This window comes from Misgurnus anguillicaudatus, chromosome 24 (genome assembly GCF_027580225.2).
Source record: "Misgurnus anguillicaudatus chromosome 24, ASM2758022v2, whole genome shotgun sequence".
Taxonomy (NCBI): Eukaryota; Metazoa; Chordata; class Actinopteri; order Cypriniformes; family Cobitidae; genus Misgurnus; species Misgurnus anguillicaudatus.
In genome coordinates, this window is record NC_073360.2 from 18,780,014 (window position 1) to 18,792,784 (window position 12,771).

General features: G+C 36.3%; 1 protein-coding gene and 1 long non-coding RNA gene across 7 annotated transcripts; one reads left to right on the forward strand and one right to left on the reverse strand.

The window, feature by feature from the left end:
* Window positions 1–6,815: 6,815 nt before the first annotated feature.
* Window positions 6,816–12,760, reverse strand: LOC129437949 (ovostatin homolog 2). Its single transcript, XM_055196376.2, has 3 exons — window positions 12,493–12,760; window positions 7,078–7,258; window positions 6,816–6,998 (listed from the first exon to the last, which is right to left on the reverse strand). Exons 1-3 carry the CDS (start codon window positions 12,570–12,572, stop codon window positions 6,831–6,833), a joined length of 429 nt encoding a protein of 142 aa, XP_055052351.1. The 5' UTR covers window positions 12,573–12,760; the 3' UTR covers window positions 6,816–6,830.
* LOC129437953 (uncharacterized) lies at window positions 7,732–10,771 on the forward strand. Of its 6 annotated transcripts, XR_012367665.1 has the most exons (10): window positions 7,732–7,976; window positions 8,227–8,256; window positions 8,729–8,781; window positions 8,868–8,912; window positions 8,990–9,043; window positions 9,544–9,578; window positions 9,672–9,740; window positions 9,840–9,877; window positions 9,956–10,003; window positions 10,606–10,771. It is a non-coding gene; the product is annotated as an uncharacterized lncRNA (long non-coding RNA). The 6 variants fall into 6 exon arrangements; XR_012367662.1 differs by having other exon boundaries at window positions 7,733–8,256; window positions 9,843–9,877; XR_012367661.1 differs by having other exon boundaries at window positions 7,735–8,256.
* Window positions 12,761–12,771: the final 11 nt, after the last annotated feature.

Sequence of the window (12,771 nt, forward strand, 5' to 3'; positions counted from 1 at the left end):
AAAGCTGACACTGTTTTGTCAAAGCACCACAAAACCACTTTACAATTTTTGCACTGATATATAAAGCAATACTTGTGTAGATAACCCCTTTTATATTGAATACAATAATATGTAAAGTATATTAATAATAGAAGGTGCAGGTCTACAGATTATAAAAGTGACCGGTGTTATAAAGTTTATGTAGCTTTCTTCACTTTCTATTAGATAGAACAGACGCAGTAAAAGCGCCTCTCTTTCTATTCCTCCCTTGCAGATTAAAAGAGATTAATCCACTCATTATGTCAGATTCAAAATTTTACTTGCTGTCACTGTGACGGGTGACTTGACTTTACAGCTTTGCGTTTTTACATCTTGAGTCAGCTTATAATGACTGTTTGCCCATCTGAGCTATAACTGCTCGTTTAGTGCAATGGGCTTGATATTAACTTTGCTTTGTTTGTTCAGAAAGCAAAGATGGTTCATTAATAATATTTATAACAATACGAAAAAGAAAGTGCATTGTGACTTTCAAAACAAGAGGCAGTTGTTATAGCCATAGAAACCAGAGGCACGCTTGAGACTGCACATACGCTTTAACGCATTAGCGCCGACTGACTGATCACGGACCGAAGTAATTAAACTGGAACAGACCCAGACCCAACTGCCCCTTTAAAATATATACCCGGAAGTGTACGGGTCCTCTGTGAAGACCTCTAATGCATACAACTCTGCTCAAGTGGCTCAAGTTCAGAAACATGGACACAATGGCCCTCATTTATCAAAAGTGCGTACACCAAAATTCCAGCGTACACCTGGCGTACACCCAAAACCACGGTGACTTTGATATTTATTAATATGGACGTTGGCGTACGGTACGCTCAAATCCTACGCCAGCTCAGGAGGTGGTGTACGCACATTTTGAGTTAGTGCAGAAATGCGCAAACACTTCCTAACACCACAAAACGCACTGACAAACTAAAATATATGATATATTATGACCCACTGTAAAAAAAACAACATAATAATTACAAACTTCAGTGTTTATTTTTATGCAACATGGACTTTAATGTTTAATTTGAGAGACTTTACCAAAGCATTTGATTTGTATGCAGTATTCCTTCAGTTGAGAGCCTGGGCGCTTTACCTGACGTTTCAGGGCAAAGCATGTGAGCGGAGCGGAGCGGAGCCTTGAGTGGTGCGGTAATATTACCATCAAAGCGCCTTTCTAAAAAGTCCGCTCGCATAAGTTGTGGAATTCAAGCCTTATACAAAAATGTAAAGTAAAAATCAAAGTTAGGATTGGACAGGAAGAAAACATTAAAAGGAAGTGTGGAGAAACTGTAAAAGTTAGCAAATATTCATCCTGGAATCTGAAGCGGCACATTGCAAGAAAGCACAAGGATGTGCTACGAAAACATGGTAATAATGCATCAAAAGGTAAGCTAGTTACGTACCATTCGATGATAAATAAATGTGACCTGATCCAGCAAAATGAGTCACAGTGACCCAAATTTCAAAATTGAGATTTGGTATCAATGAAAAGAGGAGACCATAAGCTTTCAAATGATATCCTAGTCAAAGTCATACCTTGAATGGTTTTAAAGATATAGACATTTGAATTAAGGTTGTCTGTCCTCTTTTTCCAACTGAAAACCTGAGAAAAACGCCTTTAAAGTTTTTTGCCCGTTTTTTGTAGATATCTTTTAAAATCAATTGCATTTTTAAAGGGATAAACGATTTATTTTACAGCTTAATTTGACCAAAGACATTAATAAATGCCATTACAGTAAACCAGGAAACTAGCTGGTTTACTGAAACAGAATCATGTTTATTGAAAATGTGAAGTAACAGAAAGGTTTTTGTGATGGTTTGAGTTAGGGGAAGGGAATAGAACATTACGTCTATGGAATGTCCCCACAAAACAATGTGTGTTTGTGTGTGTGTGTGTGTGTGTGTGTGTGTGTGTGTGTGTGTGTGTGTGTGTGTGTGCGTGCGTGTGTTCGCGCACGTGTGTGTGTGTGTGTTCGCGTGTGCGCGCGCGCGTTCGCGTGTGAGAGAAATTGAGAGGCAGAGAGACAAGCAAAAAGAAAACAATAATGCTTGCCTATGTAATCATATCTTTGTGTAGGTTAGTTGACAATAACACTGTAACCAATTCAAAAAGGAGTTAAATAGGAGAGGACAGTGCTGTGAGTATGACAGGAGGATGGCTGGACCAATCGCGTGCCCCGGGGGTTCCCATTGACAAATGATCAGCCTTTATGAAGATTTCTGATTGGCTCTAAAACAACGTGTAACACCATATTTGGAGAGATAGTGACGTTTCAGGGGATCCCCCGAAATGCTCGGAGGTGACGAGAGGATTTGAGAGAAGCAATGTTCATTTCCAGCGAATTTAGTAAAACTGTTTCAACTTTAATAGTCATTTAAACACCTTTACTCAATTATTTGGACTACGAAACTTTGGGAGATTATTTTTTAATGTCTGTTCTTTAATATTAGCTAAAAATATTTTTTTTGATAATTTCATTGTTTTTCCACATTATCGGCTCATATCTTAAAATGGAACGTTGCGACTTCCGACTCATTTTGCCAGAGCGGGTCACAAATACATATGAGGTAAAGTAAAATGTTTGTGTTGAATGGAGCCATAAATCCGATCATGACATGCGGACAAAATCATGGCCACGAATTATCTTTTATGCTACATTATGGACACTTCTTTTTCTTATTTAGTCTAAAGTATGACCATAAATATAAAATTCGTTCCCAATATTCAACAGTTTGTTCATTGGGATTAATTATTATAATATTTCGTCATTACTTTTACAATTATTATTACTTCAAATTATGAATTAGCCTAGTATAACATGTGGATGTCGTGGAAACAAATTGTTAATTTGAATTATATCCGGAGCTCCGTATGAAACTGGATCTTAGCTAACAAACAACTGTATGTAAATACAGAAAAACACGCTATAAAAGTTACTACATCATTTTAAAATATTATTTTAAAAAAAACTTAACCGAACCATTAAGCAGACATATAATTTAGATGTAGGCAACAGTAAATAATAATAATATTATTATTACTATTATTATTATAGCATAATAATAATAATAATAATAATAAATAATAATTATTCTAAATATCAATTAAGCGTCATTAATAATAAAAATAATAATACAAATATTACAAAATGTCATGCAATATTAATGTGTCTTTAATCCCGCTCTTTAAACTCACAAATAAAACAATTTTGTTTCTTTCCACTTCCCCGGTTTGTCTTCTTTGCCGTCTTCCATGTGTCAATGTCGTAAAATGAGGGCGTGGGGGAGGTGGAGACTTGAATTTATATGGGCGTGTTATTCTAATGACGATCGTTTTCAGCCGCGGCATTTATGAAGGGCAGATATTGCGTACACCTGAATATCAACGGTACGCACAGTTTCATAAATCAGGCGGTGAGAGAAGTGTAAGCATAATCTTACGCCAACATATACACCCGTTTCTACGCAAGAATGATAAATGAGGGCCAATGTGACAGTGAGCTTGCCTCGGCTCGCACTTCATAGAGAATCAGAGCGCATGCAAACACATACCGAACTCGTTGGAAGAGACACGTGCTCGCACGCAAATGTCATTGTCACGGAAAAACAAAAAAAGTTATGCTAGATATACTTGGGTGGTGGTTAATATACCTGGGCGACCTTTTCTCGCGGATCTTCTCCGCTCTCCCTTTCTTCTTTTTGGAGCCTCTGTTGTCCATAATGATTATTCTTAAGTGCAAGGCTAAATGATGCGCTATCATCACTGTATATTTCCCCATGAACCTCACGGCTGCTTGGACAAATCCACTTGAGGGGTGGAGCAGGGGGGCGCGATCGTAACACACACTGAACCTGTCATGAAGAGGCCGAAAATATTTACCTGTCACCCGCCCCCCAAGCTAAATGCAACTGCATTTATACATGACGTGCCGAAAATAAATAACTTTAACATTTTGGCATTAAAACAAAATTAATCTCGGGGGCCACCGGCCCACATGTCGACCGGCCCATGCCCGGTTGTACAGATTATCAGTCCGAGCCTGGGCAGAGCATTCCAAAACTGTGGACCAATCACTGAAACGGTTTGATCCCCTCTACGCTTAAGTCTTGAAGAGAGAACAGTGAGGAGGTTCTTGTTGCCTGATCTTAGGCTTCTAGAAGGAGGGTATGGATGTAATGATTCAGATAAATAAGTAGGAGCTTGATTATTCAAGGACTTAAAAACAAAAAAATATTTTAAAATGGATTCTGTATTCAATTGGCAACAAGTGAAGAGTCCTCAGAAGAGGGGTAATGTGATCGCTTTTACCCTTTTTTAAAAATAAATCTGGCAGCAGCATTTTGAACTAATTGTAAACGCCTCATTTGGGTTTTGGCGACACCACAGTATAGAGAGTTACAATAGTCTAGGCGAGAGGTGATTAGGGCATGTACTGCCATCTCTAAGGTCAGATAAAAAGTGTTTAATGTTTGATAAAATGCGTAGCTGATAAAAACTCGATCCAATCACAGCAGAAACTTGTTTATCAAGTTATAAGGGAATCTTCTAAAGCCCGAGATACATTGCACAATATTTGGCTGTCCCAGATGAAAGATTCCCATCATGAAACAATCGTCACGATTTCTGTGATCGTTGCTCTTTATCGGTGATCCTGTCATACAGTGAAAGCTGTTCAAAGACAACTGTTTTCCCGGTCTTGCGTCTAGCCTACGATAGTTTTCTGACAGTGTCAGAAATTGGCATGATCACCGCACAGTGGCCCTCATTTATCATTCTTGCGTAGAAACGGGCGTATATGTTGGCGTAAGATTATGCTTACACTCCTCTCACCGCCTGATTTATGAAACTGTGCGTACCGTTGATATTCAGGTGTACGCAATATCTGCCCTTCATAAATGCCGCGGCCGAAAACGATCGTCATTAGAATAACAAGCCCATATAAATTCAAGTCTCCGCCTCCCCCACGCCCTCATTTTACGCCATTGACACACGAAAGACGGCAAAGAAGAGAATCCGGGGAAGTGAAAAGAAACAAAATTGTTTTATTTGGGAGTTTAAAGAGTGGGATTAAAGACACATTAATAATTGGATGACAATTTGTAATATTCTTATTATTATTTTTATTATTAATTGATATTTAGAAGAATAATTATTTATTATTATTATTATTTACTGTTGCCTACATCTAAATTCTATGTCTGCTTAATGGTTCAGTTATTTTTTCAGTTATTTTTTTTAAAATAATATTTTAAAATGATGTAGTAACTTTTGTAGTGTGTTGTTCTGTATTTACATAAAGTTGTTTGTTAGCTGTATCTTAGATCCAGTTTGATACGGAGCTCCGGATATAATTCAAATTAACAATTTGTTTCCACGACATCCACATGTTTTAGCTAAGCTAATTCATAATTTGAAGTAATAATAATTGTAATAGTAATTACGAAATATTATAATAATTAATTCCAAGGAACAAACTGTTGAATATTGGGAACAAATTCTAAATTTATGGCCATACTTTAGACTAAATAAGAAAAAGAAGTGTCCATAATGTAGCATAAAAAGTTATTCGTGGCCATAATTTTGTCCGCATGTCATATCATGATCGGATTTACGGCTCCATTCAACACAAGCATTTTACCTTACCTCATCTGTATTTATTTATCATCGAATGGTACGTAACTATCTTACCTTTTATTGCATTACCATGTTTTCGTAGCACATCCTTGTGCTTTCTTGCAATGTGCCGCTTCAGATTCCAGGAAGAATATTTGCTAACTCTTTACAGTCTCTCCGCAGTCCCTTTCAATTTTTTCTTCCTGCTCAATATTAACTTTGATTTTTACTTTACATTTATGTATAAGGCTTGAATTCCATAACTTATTGCTAGATTCTCGAACTAGCAAATTATCAAAGGGCGCTCTGGGTTCAACGAGCGGTGCTGAGGGAGCGGAATTTTCGGAAAGGCGCTTTGATGGTAATATTACCGCACCGCTTCCACTAAGCTCCGTTCACATGCTCGCTCTGAAACATCAGGTAAAGCGCACAGGCTCTCAACTGAAGGAATACATATGCATACAAATCAAATGCTTTGGTAAAGTCTCACAAATTAAACATTGAACATTGTTGCATAAAAATAAACACTGAAGTTTATAATTACTATGTTTTTTTTACAGTGGGTCATAATATATCATATATTTTAGTTTGTCAGTGCGTTTTGTGGTGTTAGGAAGTGTTTGCGCATTTCTGCACTAACTCAAAATGTGCGTACACCACCTCCTGAGCTGGCGTAGGATTTGAGCGTGCCGTACGCCAACGTCCATATTGATAAATCTCAAAGTCACCGTGGTTTTGGGTGTACGCAAGGTGTACGCTGGAAATTTGGTGTACGCACTTTTGATAAATGAGGGCCAGTGTGTTTGCTGCTAGGACCTGCGTATTGGTATTTGTTTACCACGAGCGCATGCTGGTGACGTTGTGTTAACGTAACGCAGCCGCCGAAGCTTCCGTGTCATTAACATACTGTTGTAACCTGTCATACCCGAGCTTAAATGATCCATGTCGCACGGTGTAATAAGGCAATGATCTTATAGGAGGGCAAAAATCCTGCAGTGTGTTTCGGGCTTACGAGAACACCTAGATTCCATATATACATATACAGGGAAAACAGGGAAGGCGCCAGAATTGATCCTTGAAGACCACAAGACAGCGGGGCAGTCGAGGAGGAAAAGTCACTTTGTTTGATGAGTATGACTGAAACCATTTTAAAACTGTGCCTGACAGCCCCACCCATGACTCTAATCTAGCGATGAGTGTAGAGCAGGGGCGTATAGATGGGTTTATCTGACTGGATAAAGGTTAAAGGAAAGTAAGGCCTGAACATGACTTTTCTTTCATCAGTCACTTGGAAAGATCTTCCCCGAACTTCAACCTTCATTTTCTGCACAGAATCTTTTTCTACACGTGGAGCCTGTTGAGAAACATTCCCTGTCATCATCCCACATATGCCTGCATGTTTGATGTGAAGACCACACATTTTAATATCAGACCTGGAAGTTGAAACAGCGATGAAACTCTTCACTGGACCTGCTCTGCAGCAATAAAGTGCTTTGGTTACCATCCACCAACTGAACATTCATTACAAGACTCTCTCTGGGATTCAGGAGACTTGCACAGAGTTTGGATTCAGATCCTGATTGGATCACTGCAGGAAATGTCACCAGAAAACGTCTGCGGAGAATTTAAATAAAGGTTTGATTAACATGGTTAAACCTTCAAGTATTCATTACGGTACAATTACAGCCTGTAAAACAGGGAGCATGCGTCTAATATTTTGTGACCACACATATATGACCAGCGTTACCCTCATTAGGGCTGTCACGATTATGAAATTTGGCTGACGGTTATTTGCCTAATAAATTGTGGCGATTAATTGCTTGTTTTAGGACTTTATGCCGATTAATTGTCCATTTTATTGCTTTGACACTTAATTCTCAATTTTCACATATTGTTGTGATTATTTAATTTAAATCTTTTGCAAGGTTTACATGGCAGTAAATATTAATACACATAACACATGTTAAAAAAGTAATCTGATACAGTCTCGTTTATACAGGTGCTGCAGCTCCCCCTTGTGTTTTTTAGAGAGATGTGCAATCATTGCAGTGATCTAAAATCATCACGATAAAGGTCAAACAATGAGATGGGTATAAACGGAGGTCGGAGCCAGCTGCAAATGGGTGGGTAAGCAGCAAGTGGGTGGAGCTTTACCCGCAAGTGGGCTGTACAAACTTCTAGAGGATTTTGATTGGTTTATTTATATCACCTGTAGCAGCTATTGGTTTATGCTCCTCAGTTGGTGGCGCTAATGCGTAAGTTTTGTAGCGATCGATCAGAAAACAAAGAAGAAAACCGCTTTCACATGTCAGCGTGTTGTTGAAATGAAGGGGTAAGCTTGCTGTACAGTTTTTAGTTTTGTAAAAAAGCATTATAAGTTCTATGAATTATGAAGCATTATGAAGAAGACCATTTTATAATGCCGTTTGTACGCTGTTTTTAGTCTTGATGTATTAAAAAAGATAAGGGTAAAGTGCATCCAGATACATTTCTGTAGTTTTTTATTAGCACACAAATTACAAAATCTGTAACGTGGATGACAAAATCTTTTCTGCATTCCATTTCTACAATTTGCTCTCCAGATTATGGATTCTGAAGACCATAATAATAAGGTATTGTGGCTGTGTAATTTTTGTACGTTTTAGGTCTGCATTGATTTTCAAATTGTAAATGTCTTAAACGTTTTATAAATGGATTTGATATTACAATAACGTTACAACTCCTAATTTAATTGTACAATGCATGCAATTATTTTAAAACTTTTCATTTTTAAAAGTTTTCATTGTAGTTAATGCCTTTTTCTGCGTAATCCATAATGTAATGTAATGTAATGTAATTGAAACATTTGTTTTTTTTAATATCATAATTATTTTATAAAATGTATTACTCATAACAATCAGTGAAATAAATGTGAAACGCATGTTATTGTGTTTTAGGTTCACTTATCAGTGAAAGATATTTTTTTATGTTCCACATGACTATGATCACAGCTTCTGCTGTAATGTATAAAGTTCTTAATTTACAAGTTGTTGTGTGTTTATCACATCAATTAATAATTTATGGTGTGTTTGATTTCATTGCTAGGACAATGCAGGACAAAGGCTGTCAAATAACTGGAGTGTTTGTCTTGATGGCAAGTACGTACTGTAAATGAGGAACATCGAGATGAAATCAATTGCTGTTACCCATTTAACTTTTTTTGGTGTGTCTTTGCATATTATAGTATGCACTGTATGTTATTCTGGGACAGAAGTTTGACTTCACTGAAGTAAGTATTTATTTTTGTAGCTATATGCATTTTAATATAATTGAAAATTGTACTCATTCATTACTTTATGTACACAGGTAAACATGAAGAACATAGGAAAATGGTGGTGTGCCATCTTGCTTGAAAATTAAGTAAGTGTGAAAAAATTAGCTGTACTTTTAACGTGGTGTTTTAAGAAACTCTTAAAGAAGTGAAGAAATCTTGTTCAGTCTGTAAACTGTTTTGGGAAGACATGGAACGGAATAATTTAGTGACTCGCTCATAACACTATTTCAGTAAAAATATATTCTGCAGACCCTTTGAGTAAAAAGAAGTAGCAAAGTGTTTCAGTGATGATAAAAATCAGCAGGTGTAAACACTACTTGCTCTATCAAACTCCTTTAATAGCTGTTCTTAATACTATTAGGGGTTGGCAAGATTTTGAAATGTTTTTGTATTCAAATGTTGTTGTATTCATTGGTGAATAATTTAAAATTGGACCATTAATTAGATTTTTTTCTATATTTACAAAAGTCTTTACTGTAATTTGTAATCAATGTAATGCATTCTTGCATTTAATTAATTTTGATATTGAACTTGTTCTATTTCTTACTTTATTTGTTTTTGTTGCATGATAATCAAATTGTGCAAGACATGGGAGAAAGAGAAAATGAGCTGTTGTAGCTGGTATTGTCAGCTTTTTATATTTTGCTGATATTTTTTGTCAAATAAAAAATTAATGGATAATTGTATCACGTTTTAATTCTAATTCTCTTTCAGAAGAAGAAGAAGAATGCTCTGCACTCCCTGAAACCTATGGGAAGAAAAAAAATGAACTTGCATATGAAAGTAAGAACTTTGATATAAAACAAAATACATATACTTTGCTGGGTTTCAAATTATGTAACTATAATATTGGTCATCTAATTTTAATTTACTTCATTTCAGCAGACCAAACCGCAGTTGTGCCCTTTGTTTTTAGCAAGGTATGCACAATCAATTGCAATGATGATTTAAAATGTGTATCATAGAACAATTTTAATACACTTATATTTTTCTTTAAGGATGAGCTGTTAAAAGATGATGACCCTCCATCAAGCTTTATCTTCAAGGTAGTTGAATGTTATATAATGTGCTTTTTTTAAAAATGTAACGGCCTGTGCTAACTTTTCAGTTATCAGGACCCTTGCTGAAGAACATAGTTGTTCTTCAAGAAGAAGATGCTGCCTACACGACCCTGTCATTGGCTTGCTCAAGGTTCAGGGACATAGTTGGTGATGACAAGTTCAAGAATCAGGCACACTTCTTATGGCTAGAAAGTAAATATTGACATTAAAAAATAAAATGCATAACAAGAACATCATTGATAATGTTATGTGATTTTTTCACCTCGGGTGTTACATGCTGGAAAAAAGACATCTCACTACAAACAGCTCTTCTGGAAGATGTACTCATTCTCCACTTGTTTGGAGTGTGGGTTTGAGTACAAATGCTGCACACCTGGTACTTTTTGTGTAAATTGGTGATGAATAAACTAGTTGTTAGTCTAGAGGAAAACTAAAAATCTAATTTACTTATGTCATCCCTTGGAGTTTAAAAGTTCTGGACACCATTCAATTGACCTACAGAACTGAGAAATTATTCCTAATGTTTGTAAATGTTCACTGTCAACTATAAACCCTAGTTCTTATTGTGCTTCTTGTGTATCCATCAGGTTATGCTGGGAAGGGAAAGCGAGGTGAACTCCAGGGCATTTATTCAAAAACCTTCCACCCTGGATTTTGCAGATTTGACTGCATGCAGATCAGTTCTAATGAGCTGATATAGTTTCCTTACAAAGACTAAAAATAATAAAATAAAATAAACACTTTTGCAATCAATTCTGAGTGACTTGTACATGATTTTGTTCATTGAAAAAATAATTTAAATGTAATATATGTGTAACACATTCAGAAAAACATTAGTCTGCTATTTAAAAAAAAATGCAGTAAAGATGGATGGTAACTTTATTTTACATTAGCCACATGTTTTTCATGTATTTACACATTCACTTAACTAAGTCCAGTTGCATCACATTTTAATATGTTCATTTACTTGATATTGTAGAATATGGAGCTTCAGAAATGTGTTTGAATAAGGCCTACAGCCTGATGAATTTAAACCGCCATCACTTTAAGTGTAAAAAAGGTGTAAAAACGTGACCTCATCATTGACAGTGAGTGGTATTGGACACACACAATAATAACAAAGCTGTAAGAAATCCGACCATGATGAGGAACGTGATATTTGATCGTTTATTTTCATTACTGTCGCTACTTCCTGCCATTCTCATTCACCGCCGTCCCATTTGCGGCGTAAACTCCTCCTACTTGCACATTTCTGAAATTCCTCCTACTTGCGGCATAAGCTCCTCCCACTTGCGGCGTAAGCTCCTCCCACTTGCAGTCTCCGGGCTGCAGCGATACATACATGCAAACAATCGCTATGAGGCGATTATTTAATCATTGTAACAGCCCTAACCCTGATGGTATTATTCTGTTTTGTTTACACAAACAAATTGCTGTAGGCCTACTTTATATAATTTGTCTGGTCCTGCGACTCATACATTTTGACAAGTCGCACCTGACCATAAGAACAAAAAAAAAAACATAAGTCTACAGCTGCGAGAGTCCGCTCTATGCTGCTCCTGTATTTATGTAATTCAATAGAATCAATGATGTGAAATGACTTAAGGAGGTTGTTAAACTTGATTTGGATGTTGTGTTAATTTTGCCGATTCAGATTCCCAAGTGTGTTCGGTATGCTATTGTGTTAGCTAAATAAATGTTAATGTTATAAAATATACGGACATCTAATAAGCATATCTAAATTGATAGACAAAGGAATAATAAAAAAAAAAGTATTCACATAGGCATAGATTAATAATAAAAGCCCTGTACATGGTAATGACATATATTTTGACGCTCATAGCGTTTGTTTCCTTATTTTTATATAAACCTTGTGCATGCAAAAGACTGCTGGAAAACAGGCCAATCTCAACATAACACCGACTGTGATGTCACAGTTGGGATGTATGCCCCAACATTAAATTACACATTAAATTAAGTACAAAGTTAAAATGCTAAAAACAAAGTTGTGACTGCTGAGCTAGGGTTGTAAATGGACATGTAAAAATGTTCCTGGATAAGTTTTGCCCTAACTAGTACATACCTTCTATGTAAATATCAAAGACCAATTTAAAATTTTAATGCATTCTTTGGCACCTTTAATTTCTGAAAGCAAGAGATGATCTGGGTAAATCAGGACCATGATTATGCTACTATATAATAGAATTTATATTTGCTCCATCATGTAGCCCCAGACCTTTATGGTTTTTTATTTACCAACAAACAAATATATGTTTTGCTGTTTTTGTTTGCATAACGAAAAGCAAACCCACAAGCCCCAGAAATCGACAAAGGTTAATTCATGCGTCTGACTTGAGTCAAGTCCAAATCATCAGTGTCCACGACCCCGGATTTTTGCATTGGACAATTCGGTAGGAATGAACTGAAACAAGTCAAAAATGCTTCTCAGAAAGGAAATGGATAAAATAACTTACGGTCCCGATGTTTGTCCATTAACACAGCACAGGACAAAAGTTAGTAAGATCTCAATCCAAAATATCCGGTTGACACCCATTTTAAAGATGAGACCTTCCAGCACGAGAGATTAAAAGTTTGTTGTAACTTTACAAACACCCACGTCCTGCGAAAACATTCCAATAATGAAGCAGGAATAATTCTTTGGCTAATGTGTTGGCGCGTTAACTACTGAACACAGCTCACCATCAGAATTATATCAATATAACAAGACTGTTAACCGCTTCTTCTATATTTCA

Excerpts from the sequence above, each read along its gene's own strand:
- LOC129437949 (XM_055196376.2), bottom strand. The coding sequence starts at position 12,572 with ATGGGTGTCAACCGGATATTTTGGATTGAGATCTTACTAACTTTTGTC. Across the intron at positions 7,259-12,492 it reads AATGGACAAACATCGGGACC|ACGTTTTCTGGTGACATTTC; the intron begins GTAAGTTATTTT and ends AATTCTCCGCAG. Across the intron at positions 6,999-7,077 it reads ATCGCTGTTTCAACTTCCAG|GCTCCACGTGTAGAAAAAGA; the intron begins GTCTGATATTAA and ends GTTTCTCAACAG.